This window comes from Protopterus annectens, chromosome 14.part0, assembly GCF_019279795.1.
Source record: "Protopterus annectens isolate FY-2018-M chromosome 14.part0, PAN1.0, whole genome shotgun sequence".
NCBI lineage: Eukaryota > Metazoa > Chordata > Ceratodontiformes > Protopteridae > Protopterus > Protopterus annectens.
In genome coordinates this window covers 956,400,220-956,414,640 of record NC_056748.1, presented here as the reverse complement: position 1 = coordinate 956,414,640, position 14,421 = coordinate 956,400,220, and the positions used below count along the sequence as shown (strand labels likewise).

The 14,421-nt window shown below is 38.3% G+C and overlaps 1 protein-coding gene across 1 annotated transcript in view; it reads left to right on the top strand.

Moving 5' to 3' along the window:
- Positions 1–14,421, top strand: part of LOC122789363 (tyrosine-protein phosphatase non-receptor type 13-like) — a 2,815,362-nt gene that overhangs the window by 1,721,948 nt on the left and 1,078,993 nt on the right. Inside the window, exon 28 of the mRNA XM_044056752.1 lies at positions 3,739–4,027. Coding sequence (XP_043912687.1) covers positions 3,739–4,027 — 289 coding nt within the window. The remainder of the gene's footprint in view (positions 1–3,738; positions 4,028–14,421) is intronic.

Genomic DNA, 14,421 nt, shown 5'->3' with positions numbered 1-14,421 from the left:
ATTCAGACTTAACCATTTCTTGCCAGTCTTGTTCAATGATTCTTTGCAAAACTACAAAAGTACAAACTTGTTCAAATCAATTCTATATTCAGTGATCTTGCTACCCCTGTGAAGATTCTTGCTTGTTCTTGTGAAGGGCATTTTAGCTCCATATTAATGATCAAACCATCTACCTGTTCATAACACTAATGCATAATTCTTTCAAACACTTATACCCTCTCTAACATAATCATACCAGTGAACCTCTTTGATGAAGAATTCACAAAAAGCCAAAAATAATGAGGTAGCAGGAATAATGGTCCAAAATCAGTGACAGTTTTTAAATAATTACTCTAATTCACTTAAAACTTAATAGGATGGCAGGTTTTATATCACCATCATTTTCTGAACAATAAGAAGGAGGAAATCCTAATGTCTTGCATTGTTGACTAATGCCTGTCTATAACCCTTCTTGTTTTACCAGAAAATCATTTTATGATGGTCAGAGGAAAAAAAATATGTGGCAAAATCAGGGATATTATGCAAAAGTCTGGACAGTTGAGAGGCATGCACCATGTTCATAATCTACCCAGCATCCACTCCTGTGCCCTGATATCACAAAACAGTGATACACCATGGTTTCACATCCCCAGGGACATTTTTAAAAAACAATGAAAGGCATTATCTTATTATGATCCTCTGTGGAATAGTCGATATCTAACAGAGAAATAACCCAAGTTATAAAACTTTTAAAACTATTTTATTGAAATAACAAGGGCAAGTCACCTGTAGTTGTTTCAAAGATAACAGATTATAAGACCATATTCATAAATGCAGTAACAGTATTGGATGGTTGTAACCATGCTAACCAATAAACTTTAAATCTGTATACATAACCTGACTCTCTTTAAAGACTGTTTAACTTTTCACTTCTCTTCAATAAATCACCACCGTTTCCTCATCTGCATCTGTGTCTATTAAATTGTATTTATCTTCCTTTTGAATTTTATAGTGAAGCTGTATAAAAAATTAATACCATTTAAAGATACAACGGAAAAAAAATAATTTCATTGCATGTTCTGCTTTTATTGAGATGGTATTTCCAGTTTTGTTTGTCTTTTAGATGAGTCATGGAACAAAAAGGTCCATGGAATAGTTTGCTTATCTGATTCATAGATAACTATAGTGTTAATAAGGCAAATGCTTTGAGATATTCCAAGCTTCACATAAGGGCACAGGCATCTGTGAAGTACAGTATTTACAGATGACAGCATTGACAACCATCCTGATTTCTTTCAGAGAAAGCTAGGAAATGAGAAGTAGAGTAAGTGTAATATTTTCAGGAACAAATATGCAGATGCTAAGTTTCAAAAACAATGCTCAGTGACAGCTATTCATAGCTGATGCATGCTAGGAGTTTGTCCTTCCCTCGTATGCAGCAGCCTTGGGAGTAGAGTTATAAGTAGAGGGATGCAACAGGTAGTAAAAATCCTATATGGGAGATGTGGAGAAATCCACGCTCCTTAGTAAATTTGTTTTTAATAAATGTTGCATCAGTTATACTTCTTTTTGTGAATTGTATTAATTTAAGACATAGGTTCATAGGTTCATGGCTATCTGCCTGAAGGCATTTATAAGCCTAGCCAGAATGTGTTGGCCTTCGCCGCCCCCTTAGATTAGTTCCTTGTGCCTCTGTCCAGCAGAGCCACTGAAGTGATCCCGGGGGTAAACTTTCTGTTTCCCATCCACTCGTCAAGGTTTCTTTTGAAGAGTGTTAGCGAGGAGCTTTGCCTAAAGTAGATTGGAATCTTGTTCCAAAGCATGGGAAGTCTCTGGGACAGGAGTCTATCCCCCCAGCATGTCCTATTTATTGTTGTGGTGAGGTTTAGATCCCTAGAGTGTGTGGCTCGAGAGGATAAGGTTTTCTTTAGGTGGAGCATGTCCATCAATTCTGGGTTGGACATGGCCTTGTATGTCAGGCAGAGGTCACCTCTGAGTAGGCGGTATGCAACCGAGTACAGCTGGAGTTTCTTCAGTCGAGCTGCATAGGGCATCTGTTTGAGGCCAGTGATCCTCTTGGTGAGGTACTTCTGTGGTCTTTCCAGCTGTTGCCGGTGTGTTGTAAGGTACATCCCAAATGGGGCGTTGTACTCTATGATGGGTCTGATGAGTATTGAGTAGAGGGGCACAATGACCTCTTTTGATCTGGATGTGAACCCTTTTGTGATTAGGTGGGCCATGTAGAAGGATTTTCTAATCACTTTGGCAATGTGATTATCAAAGGTGATTACTATCTGCTTGGGTCCCCAGATCCCTTATTATGTCTTCCATATTTAGGGGACTACCACCTAAGTGGTAGTTTGTGGGTACTTTGTTTTCTCCAAAGGGGATAACTATGCACTTTTTGGCATTTAGCTTGAGGCCGTGATTTTGACAACAGGTATCCGTCTCAGTGAGACCCTTTTGGAGGATGTCTGTGTCAGCCATAGAGTCAATTATAGCCCCTAGTTTGCAGTCCTCTGTGAACTTGATCAGCCATAGTCCTCCTGTGCTTGCCTGTACCTCTGAGAAGTATATGCCGAACAGGAGGGGTCCTAGGACCGAGCCCTGGGGAATGCCACTTGTAACCGGTTTAGAGTCAGACCTAGCTCCCACAACTCTCACCATGTGGGTTTTGTTCCTGAGCCAGTTAACAATGCACCTTGTGATGTAGGGGTTTATGTTCAGGCTGGTGAGCTTGTCTATAATACCAGAATAGGGAATGGTGTCGAAGGCTTTTGCGAGGTCTAGGTAGGCTGTGTGTACCACCTTTCCCTCGTCTGTAGACTTGGTAACTGTCTCAAAGAAGTCCACCAGGTTTAGGAGGCATGATCTGCCCTTAACAAAGCTGAACTGGGTAGGGTCCAGTGTTTGGAGGTTCTCAACATCTCTGTTAATGAGTTCCATGATAATGCACTCCATAGCCTTGCAGACCAAGCTAGTCAGGCTTATAGGGTGATAGTTCCCGGGGTCTGTTGTGGCTTCACCTTTGTGGAGTGGAATAACCATTGCTGTGCGCCACTCTATGGGTACGTAGCCTGTGGAGAGGCTGAGTTTGAACAGTGTGTTTAAGTGAGGGGTTAGTTCATCTTTGAGCTCATGTAGGATGCAGCCTGGGACACCATCTGGTCCCATTGATGCTGTGTTTTTGGCTTTGGAGAGGGCTGTTTTAACCCAAGTGTCTGTGATTTCAGGGACTCTACATTCTTCTGTTATGGTTATGGGCCCTTTTGGGGGTGAGAGGGGGGGTGAAGTTTGCGCTGAACCTGTCTGCCAGGATGTTGGTGATATCGGTCAGTTCAGTGTATTTTGTGCCATTCTGCACTAACTCTGAGCATTACCACTTGGATTCTTGACATAGCTAAAGAATGCCTTGTGGTTATCTTTGGAGTCCTTGGCAATTTTTCTTTCGAAGCTAGCCTTGGATGATTTTATGAGGGATTGTAGTTTCTTGCTGATGCTGATCAGGGATGTCTTCCCTTCTTGGGATTTTACACTTTTCTGTACTAGTTTCCTCCTTTTATTGTATAACTTGTTTATGGCAGGAGTCCACCAGACTGGTTTCCTTTTCCAGTTTAAATCAATTTACTTTTCACACTGCTGACTTATACAATCACACCCAAAGCTTTACCAATATAAATATTTTGCTGAAACTGAATTCAAAATGTTCATGCTTTATGTAATGTTATTGGATAACAGAAGTATATTTTATCTTTCTAGTGCCACAGGGGATGAGTATGATATACCAGAAACTGCATACTATACATCTGAGCTGTCTCTGTCTGTACCATTGGATGAAGAGTATCTCACTATAAGCTCTACCTCAGTAACCTCGCCCACATGCAGTGAAAGCTCAAGGCCAGCATCACTAAACATTGTGACACCGCAACCGCGGAATCAAGTGCCATCACCAGCACCACAAATCCTTACCGAACTTGTCAACAGTGATAATGAGTGGGAAGAGATCGAGGATGAAGAGGTTGATGAAGGGAAGGAAGTGGAAGAAGGGGTAAGTATGACCTATGAGGGAACAAAAAGTGGCAGAGAGGATCAGTTTCTTCTTGCATAGCTTGTACCATATATACTTTTTTATTTAATGACCAAGAGCTGGAGTGGAATAGATTTTATGGCAGCTGTTTACTTATCTGTGACAGAGAAGCATGCAATTTCTTATCAGTATTAAGTAATTCTCCCCTGTATTGTTTATTTACTTAACTCATGAGAAGCCATAATAACCATACTGAAGTCAACCTGTATTTTACATTTGTTTCTTGTATTTTTGAGAGTTATTCTTTCCTTTTTTCATATCATTGTTGTTACATATGACAATTTCTCTATCTTTACTGTAGTGCACAGACCTAATTTTGTCAGTTGTAGATCCCTCTGTCCATCCTTACTCATGTACACTAAAAATAACCCTACCCTCACCTCAATCCCAGGATTACCAAAAACCATCTCTAGTCACCAGGAAAAATGTAAAACTTTAATAGATACTAGCAAATAGATTTTGCATATAGTGCTTCATCAGGTAATAATGCAATATGCAACCAAAAAGACTTTTATATATTGCCTTACAAAAATCCCTTTCTCTAAAAGTACCACTATACAGACAGTGTGCGTCTGAAAATTAGTGATAGTTTTGTTTTTGCAAAAGGAGATTTTGACTCAATTTTGCAATCTCACTGTTGTTTCCGTTTTCTTCATATATATGCTGTTCACATGCAGGTTAATACCGTATGTGTGTGTGCGCGCATGCACTTGCATGAGCATGTATGTGTGTGTGTAAACACGAAACAGATATGGGGGAGAGAAGAGATATGGAAAGGGCACCAAATCAGTGGTTCAACAGAACCAAGTGTAGAAGGGAATAACAACTAACAGTGACGATGAAATTTCAAGGAATGGACTGGTTAGCACATTTAGGGGTTACCATAGTTACAGTTATTCAGGAATAACTTTAACTAAGGAGAATTTTTTGTTATTTGTGAAGGGGTTGAAATATGTGCCAGCTAGAGGCTTTGATTATACAGATACCATTTTGGACTTAAAATAGACATGAGAAAATTGAATTTAGCTTTCCTGTTTGGGGACCAAGATGAACATGTTAATCTTACTAGGAATAAAGAAATTAAAAACAAGAGTGTGTATAACCCACCAATGGACCCACCCTAAATGTTTTTGAGAAAGCTGTGACTGAGGATTTATATGCCTTAAAATTAAAAGAAAAAAAGATTTTTTTTATATAGAAATCTTAGTGGGAAAGAGATGAGATTACTTGAAAAGCTCAGAAACAATAGAACAATTAAGATCATGCGTCCAAATAAAGAGGGTGGGATGGTCACTTTTGATTCTTTACAGTATTCCCAAAAAAATCCTAGAGATGTTATATGACACTAATGTATATAACCATGTTTCACTTAATGAAGTTAACATTAGTTACCGAAGAATAGATTATTACTTGGAAGAATACCTTTTGGATGAGTGTATTACACCTGAAATTTACAGCTTTTTGAAAGTCAAAAACCCTGTGGTGGCTACCATTTTTGGGATTCCAAAAACCCACAAGGGTTTAAGTAATTTAACATTTCAGCCAGTAGTAGCAGGACAGGGGTCAAAAACTTACCCTTTTGGTGTCACCATAGATTTTTGGTTAAAAAAATTGTGAATAAAGTGGAGCAGTTAGTAAAAGATTCATGGGATTTTTTGGGTAGAATTAAGGACGATTTTTGGGAAAACAATTTGATTTTCTTGACCATCGATGTAGTGGATTTATTCACTTTCATCCCTAGAGAAGAAGGGTTGGATATGTTTGCCAACTGTTTGAATAAAATGTCAGGTTTCTCTAATGAGAAAGTAAATTTAATAGTTGACTTCATGGGGGTAGTTTTAGACTATAATTGTATATATTTTGAAGGAGAATACTTCATACAAAACAAAGGTGTTGCTATGGGAGCCTCATGTGCTCCCATATTTGCAAACTTGGTTTTCCTTGACTGGGAGTTAAATAAAGTCTTTAGATGTGAGTACTTTCAAAATGTCATATTATATGTAAGATTTTTGGATGACATTTTTATTCTGTGGAATAGTTCCATAGATAGAATGAAGGAATTTGTTAAGTACCTGAATTCCACTACTAGTTTCTTAAAATTTACTCACACAATTAACCTCTTGTCAGTTAGTTACCTTGACACTCAGATTTTTAAAACTCCAAGTGGTTTTATATCTAAAATATATAGAAAACCTACATTCAGCAACTCTTACCTTGAATACACAAGTAGTCACCCTCCCCACCAAAAGGCCAGTATTGTGCAAGGCCAGATGGTAAGGGTTGCTAGAATGACATCTTTGGCTGGTGACCTTGAGAATGAGAAACAGAAAGTTGCGGAAATGTTCTTTGAAAGAGGATATCCACAGGGCATGATTCAGGATAATGTGGATTATGTTAGAAGTGAATGGGGTAAGAGATTCAAACCCCTGTAGTGAAATTTTAACATGGTTAGAGAGTCACTTCACGGACAAAAAACTTTGAAAAGGCTATGACTTTACCATACTGGAGAAAGTGAAGGACATATTGGAAAAAAACTGGGCCATTCTCAGGGGAAGCCCGGATTTGAGAAGGGTTGTAGGTGAGAGACCCTCTTATGTATACAGAAATGGGGTAAACATAAAAGAAAGTTTTGAGCATGTGAACAACACACAAGCTAATAAGTATGATGTTACTACAAAGCGTGGATCCTGTTCACAATGTAGCTACATAGTAGATTGTAAAATGGTTATTTTAGATAATACCCCCAAATCAAAAGTAGAATTTGTTAAGGGCAACTGTCACACTTCAGGTGTCATATACATTGCACTGTTTTAAGGATGTCCAGCATATTATGTTGGCAAAACCGAAAGGCAATTACGCAATAGGATATATGAACACATGTATCAGATGTCCACTAAGAATAATAATAATAATAATGCAATGTATAGGCATTCTTTAGTTTGTGGGAATTTTCAGGGGTTCCACGTTGGGATCTTAGAGAAAGTATTAGTTAACCCTAGAGTGGGAACTACAGAAATTTAATGGAAGAAAAAGAAGTCAAATGGCAGATCAAGCTGCAGGCAGGGGAGGGTACTGGTTTAAATGAAGTTATTTCTGTAAAACCCTTGTCAATTAAGAGAGCTAGGGACAAAAGGCTATGTTAAAAATTTCCATGAAGTTAGGAAAGTTTATTTCAAGTGTAGTAAATATGATTCAGATGTTTATAAGTGTTTTTAAGCTGTATTTTTTAAACAAAGTGGTTGTGTCTTTAAATGTATTTGTGTGGGTGTGATGTCATCAACACATTGGGCTATAAATGTTGGATTTAATAGAAGGCATGTATTCTGATGAAGTCCCTGTTCTGAGGGGATGAAAGTGCTCAATGAATACTTTTTAAACAATTTTATGTCTTAATAAAATGTTTGATACTTTTGGAGGGTTGTGGAGAGTTTTGGCTGCAACACAGTGATTTTATTATTTTATTTTCGTTTTGGTTGTCACTGAGGTCGTTCTTTAAACAGTTTTGACGAAACAGATATCTGTTATAATTTATTTTCAGAATTCTATGCTAGAAATGGTTCTAATCTGAGCAGCCAAATGCAGTACAATTGCAGAAAAAGTTCTTATTTATATCTGTTTGTGGGATTGTTACTTTCTACAACTGTGATGTTTGTCTATATTTAGCATACACCAGCTCAGAGGAACTACTCACTGTCACCATAGGAACATAATTATTACATTGGGCATAGTTGCGACATATGTTAATAGCCTTAAAGCCTAACTTTATGGTGCTGACAAGACTATTGAGTTGTACTCTGTTTTTTAATATTCAGAATAAATGGTTAACTTTTTTTTTGTCAGAATGGGGGCAGTGGTTGTCTCACTCAATCCACAAGGGTAGCCCCACCACTGATCTTGGTGACTTAAGAGAAGTAACATTGCCAGTCTCATGTGTCATGTGATAGAGCTCATCATCATGGAAATATACAAGGATTGGTAGCCTTGTAAATCCTCATCCCAAACCATTTTGTGTTTGTGAAGGGTCAAAACTCCGTACTAAACCTAGTAGAATACTTGGACAAAGTTACTGTAGCAGTAGACAAGGGCAGATTAGTACATGTCACTTGCCAAGACCCGGCCAAGCCATTAGTGCTATTCTTTAATTGAAGATTATTAATAATTCAAACCGAATGCTAACACTTAACATTCCCCACTGGATAGCAAACTGGCTTCCTGTCAGAGCCTACTCATTTTGGATTGGGATGTACTATTTTTTAAAATGCTTATCACTGTTGTGCCCCTTCCCTTTTTTCCCCCTATCGTGGCCTCACACAGTCCTGATAGATTATTTATTTTATGTATTTTCACACTTTGCCTTACTTTTTAGCTTTTTTCCTCCATCCTTTTAACATACCATATCTGTCCAAGACTCTACTCTAATAAGTGTGATGGACATAATTGAATTAACCTGGGGTTCTGAGGCTGCTCAGATGTAACTCCCCCTATCCCTGTGACTAGGCTCTAAGGTCAAGAGCACTTCATCAGTGGTCCCAGAAATGATCCCATGATACCTTCTGAATAGCAACAGACATGAGCTGTCAGGCTCTGTAATTGCTATTTATCTGTTGCCCCTGACCAGGTTTGTGTCTTATGAATGTTAAACAGCAACAGTAATCCCTCTGAACAAAGGTGGGCCATCTGCAGATCCTGAAAAGTACAGACCCATAAGTCTCAATAGTCTCATATGTAAAGCCAAGAAAATAATTATCATGGAGATGATCAATAATGACTTAGGAAACCTCCAGACACTGGACCCAACCCAATTTGGTTTCATCAAGAGAAGGTCATGCCTACTCAGCCTGGTGGACTTCTTTAAGAAGGTCACCCGAGCAATAAATGAAGGCAGAATGGATCACACTACCTACCTTGATCTAGAAAAGCATTTGACACAATACCTACTCGTTCTTAAGAGGTTAGGTATAAACCCTTTTGTCACCCAGTGGGATAACCATCTGGCTCACAGGATGCAGGAAGTTATAATTAGGGAGTCCACTTCTACTATGAGCCCAGTGACAAGTGAGTCCCTTAGGGATCAGTTCTGAGACTGCTTCTTTTTAACATTTACTTCTCTGAAGTCAAGGCCAATGTCATGGACCTCTGGCTGACTAAATTTGCAGTTGATTGCAAATTAGGAGCAGCCATAGAATTCCCCACCAAAACTAATGTCCTCCAAGAAGGGCTGACCTCCAAATAACTAGTGTCAGAGCCATGGACTAAAACTAAATGCCAAGAAATGCATAATAGTATCCATCGGGAAGTCATCCACCCCTCGTAACTATCATATTGACAACACAATAATCTAACCTTTGACCATCATGTGTGTACAGTAGTGAAGAAATCATTCTATGTTGTGCAACTTATAAACTCAGGTATGGCATCTTGGTCCAAGGAGGTCATTGTTCCACTGTATTCAGCATTTATCAGACCTTTTATTGAGTACAATGCCCCCTTTGGTATGTACCTAATCAGGCACATCCAGAACTGGAATTTCCACAGAGGTTCCTTACACCTATGAATCTATGCTAGGCCTTCAGAACTCATAGGGATGTAAATACTCTGGGGTGCATTTTGGAGCATTTTTACAATTTCTTTGATCCAAATAACGGCCTTAACAAAAATCATGAGTAAGAAAAGAAATTTAGTTTTATTTTTTCTTTCGAGGAAAGATAAGTTCTTTCTACAGCCTTATAGTCTAAGCTAACAGAATAGCAGTTGACAGTAAACTGAGATATGTGCATGCAAGAATATATAAATTGTATCTGGGAATAGTGCTTGCCTCCTTACCCCTCCAGAAAAAAGTTGTCTTCTGTGTCCCCCTCTTATGTTAAATTAGGATGAATGTAAAAATGCAAATCCATACAAGCATACATTATACAGCTGAAAGTCTAGGGTAAGACACCAAGCACTGGGACAAAACCCTCACATAGACAGAGTACATAAAGGCTCCATACAAAAGAAATCACAGCCAAACACTCAACAAGATAAACAAGTACTTTGAGATGACAGTGCTACTCATTGCGCTACTATGTCAGTGGTTATTTGTTATCACACAAATACTGCCATGATTGCCATATTCACTTATTGTGTATAATGCTAGTGTCTGCAGTGGAAAGTGAAGTAAATTACAATCGTCTTACTAATGTTACAGTGCAAGTCCCCCACCCTCCGCACACACACACACACACACACACACACACACACACACACACACACACACACATACATATGCAGTAATTTTTATTACAGACAACCCCATGCCCATCAATTTCAGCCAGTTTATTTGACTGTAAGCACTTCAGATGTCTGATTGTATGAAAAATAGCAACAGTTGAGTATTCCAGCTGGCTTCTTACAAATTCACATTAGCTCTGCAAAACTAGTAGGATTGATAACTTGAGCAAATGACAGCAGGATCTATCACTTGTATTCACTAATAGCCTCCTTACCTGGCAGTCAAAGCCATATTTATTGACTGTGCGTATTGCAGCTATGAGATTGTAATATAATAATAACTGGCCATAATAATTTATTTTAATACCTCCTTATATGCACAGACACACATGACTATCAATTATATTACTTGCATGACTGTGACTGTACACCTCAGAAGTTTGATTGCAGTTAAATGAAAGAATAGCTACATAAAGGAGTGCCATACAAGAATGTTTTTTTTTTTCCTCAGCTCACTGCTGCCAGAATATACTATGCATCAGACATTAACCTACTTAGCTGAAGAAGCAAGTAGAAAGATAAGAAACAGAAGATCAAAGGACCAAAATCAGAGACAGATGCGCTTACATGCTTACATTGTTGCTAGAATGGCATGTTTTGCATTAGCATGCCTGTCGCTCTCCTACTTTGGACACAATAGAAGAGTGTTCATGAATTCTGTTCAAGCAGCCTTATTTTATACAAACACATCACGATAGAAGTTTACAGACTTTAACTAACTTGTATACAAATTAACCACTGCAGTCATACATGCTGACTGTCTGTCCGCACACTCAAAATGGCACTGGGAATAGCACATGCCCAGTATTTATATGTACACATTCAGTTGTTGATATGCTTCTTAAAGACACAGCACATACACTCTGATCTACATCCTCCCTTTTTGAGAAATAGATCATGCAATGTTATGAATCCTTTTGGCATGCATATATCACAGGTAGTTCTTTGCCATGCACACACACACACACACACACACACATATATATATATATATATATATATATATATATATATATATATATATATACATGCAGTTAAGTTCATGTTGCTGCATATTTCACATTGGGCCTGGATACCTGACCATATCGTATGACATAAAACTGAGAATTGGGTTTAGCAACTGGAGCTGTCTCTACAAAATGTTTAGCCTTGGAAGTATTTGGAACATCTTCAGGAATAGCCTAGTACTTACCTATGAACCTATTCACCCCGGGATCACTGTTGTGACTGCTCGACAGGTGCACAGGAAAATAATTTTCTTGGGTTGCGAAAGCCAGAGAACCTCATTTGGCTAGGCTTGTAGGGCCGATAGCCTAGTACTTATCTATGCACTTAAGAACCTATGAATGGAATCTGAAGTTGAAACACTCTCTGGGATTAGAACAACATTTGGTTTGCTCTGAGATCTAGAGTCTGTATCACATGAACAGTGCTGCAATGATGATTCTGATACAGGAAGAAGATGTCTGTGATTTCTCCTGTACTCCACACCCTCAGATTCTACAAGGCAGGATCTTGGCTCTGCACATATATCTGTAACTTGACCATTTATCATAAATGGACTTCTGGATACAAAGCTTCTTGAATAATTGAGCCTTTATGGTTCTGTTGTTCTTAGCTTTAGGCCTCAGTAAACTGCAACTAATAGGCAGCGTTGTTCTGGTTTGCCTGGATAGAAGTCTCTGAGCAGGTGAGCCAAGAATATCGTCACAGGGTATGTTTCTGAGATTAAGTAAATTCAAAAAAGACATCAGTATTGTCACATTTGGACATTTCATGTAATTGCTTTTCACTCTGCACTGCATGTTCAGCTAGCCTATTTAATGGTGGATATTCAGGACTGCTAGTAACATGTACAAAGTCCCATTCTTTTGCAAATTTCTGAAACAACTGACTAGTACATTGAGTACCATTGTCTGAAATAACTTTATGTGGACTACCATAGACTGAGAAATGATGTTTCAACTTAATAATAACAGCAGTGGATGCTAGGTTAGGTAGCAGATCAATCTCTAATAATTACAAATAAGAGTCTACTAATACTAAGCAGTGTTGGTTGTTCCACTCGAAGATATCACTGGCTACTGTTGACCAAGGTAGTTTAGGAACTGGACGTAGCTGAAGTGGTTCTCTTTTCAAATGCTGTATCCTACTATTGCATACTGGACAAGAAGAAAGTACTTTATGAATGCTTTCAGTAATGAAGGCCAGAATACCAATTCTCTCACTCTTCTGTTAGTGGATGTGGAACCTGGGAGACCACAATGCAAAATCTGGATATATTCTCATTGTAAGAAAGCAGGAACAACAATTTTAGGACCTTTGAAAATAATGCCATCTTCTGTCAACTTTTCATCTCTGTAAGGAAAATAGGTTTGTACTTCAGGTGGTACACTAGATTGCTTTGATGGCCAACATTAATATAGTGATTGAGCTTTTGCAAAATTGGATCAGTCTTTGTGTGAGTTCTTAACTCATCAAGCCTAATGGTAGAAAAATTATGCTCTGCCATCACATCAAAGTCAAAATGCTCTGAGTCAAGCTGCTCCATTGTATTTCTGGGTGATCTGGATAAGTTATCAGCCGGATAAAGTAGTTTGCCTTTTGTATACAACATTTTGAAGTTGTACTTTTGCAATTTGAGCATTTTTCTTTGTAGTCTCACTGGAGCTGAATGCATAGGCATCTTTAGAATAGTAATTAGAGGTTGGTGATCACTTTCAGTCTGAATAGCTCAACCATACATATAATCATGAAACTTGGAACATGCAAATACTATTGCTAAAAGTTCTTTCTCAATTTCAGCATACTGCATCTCAGTTGGGGTTAAGTGTTCTAGATGCATAGGCTACTGGTCTGCCTTCTTAAAGTATAACTGCACCAGGACCAAATTTTGAAGCATCACAGGAAAGAGTGAGTGGTTTATTCACATCATAGTATCTTAGTGGGGGGGTGAGAGTTTTCTGCTTAATGTCTTCAAATGCCTTTTGGTGATGTTCTATCCATGACCATACAACATTTTTGTGCATCAGCTCCGTTAAAGGGGCTGTCAACTCACTGAAGTCTGGTATAAACTTGCCTAAATAGTTGACCATGCCTAGGAAACACTGTAGAGCTTGAATATTGTCTGGTGCTGACATCTCAAGAATAGCTGCTTGCTCATTGGGTCTGGTCTCAAGCCAGTACTGGTAAATAAATGACCTACATATGAAACTTCGGGTAGTCTGAATTTGCACTTCAGAGAATTGAGCTTCAGGTTTACTTCGTGTGCTCTGTCTAGAACTCTCTTAAGGTTTCTGTCATGCTCTGCTTCACCACTGCCTCCAACTAGTAAATCATCATTTTTTTTATTTATAAATAAATAAATTCAAATAAATAAATATATCATCTACTGTTATGGCACAAGGATAACCCAAAAAGTTGGCTCTATTGCATGCTGTAAGACTTTACTTGCAGAATTTATTTAAAATGCATCCTTAGGAATCTGAATCTACCAAACGGGATACTAAAAGTGATTAGTAATGAGGATTTGCAATCAGGCATCGCTTGCCAAAATTAACTTTTTGCATCCAAGACAGAAAAAAACAGTGGCATTCGCTATTAGGGATGTGATCTCTTCGACTGTACGCTTTGGATGATATGGTCTCTTCAATACTTTGTTCAAATCTCTTGGGTCAATACATATTCTGATTTCATCTGAGTCTTTTTTGTGAGCTGCTACCATAGATGACACCCATTCAGTTAGTTCTGTAACTGAATAAATTACACCTTGCTGCACTATTTTATCCAACTGAGCCTTAACTTTATCCTGCATAGTTATTGGAACTCTTCTCGCCGGTCTGATACTGGAGGGACCTCTGGGTCTAACTTCATGGAGTACACAACTAGAAGTTTGCCCAACTTGTCATCGAAAACATCAACATACTCTTGAGAAAATGGCTTCAGAAAAATTGGAACTAGGAGACGCACTTATGTGATGAACTTCTTTGGTAAAAGAAAGCAGATTCATTCTCAAACTATCTTTGAGACCCAGTAAAGATTGTATTGGTCTTCGGACTACATAGAATAACAAATTGTAACAGTTC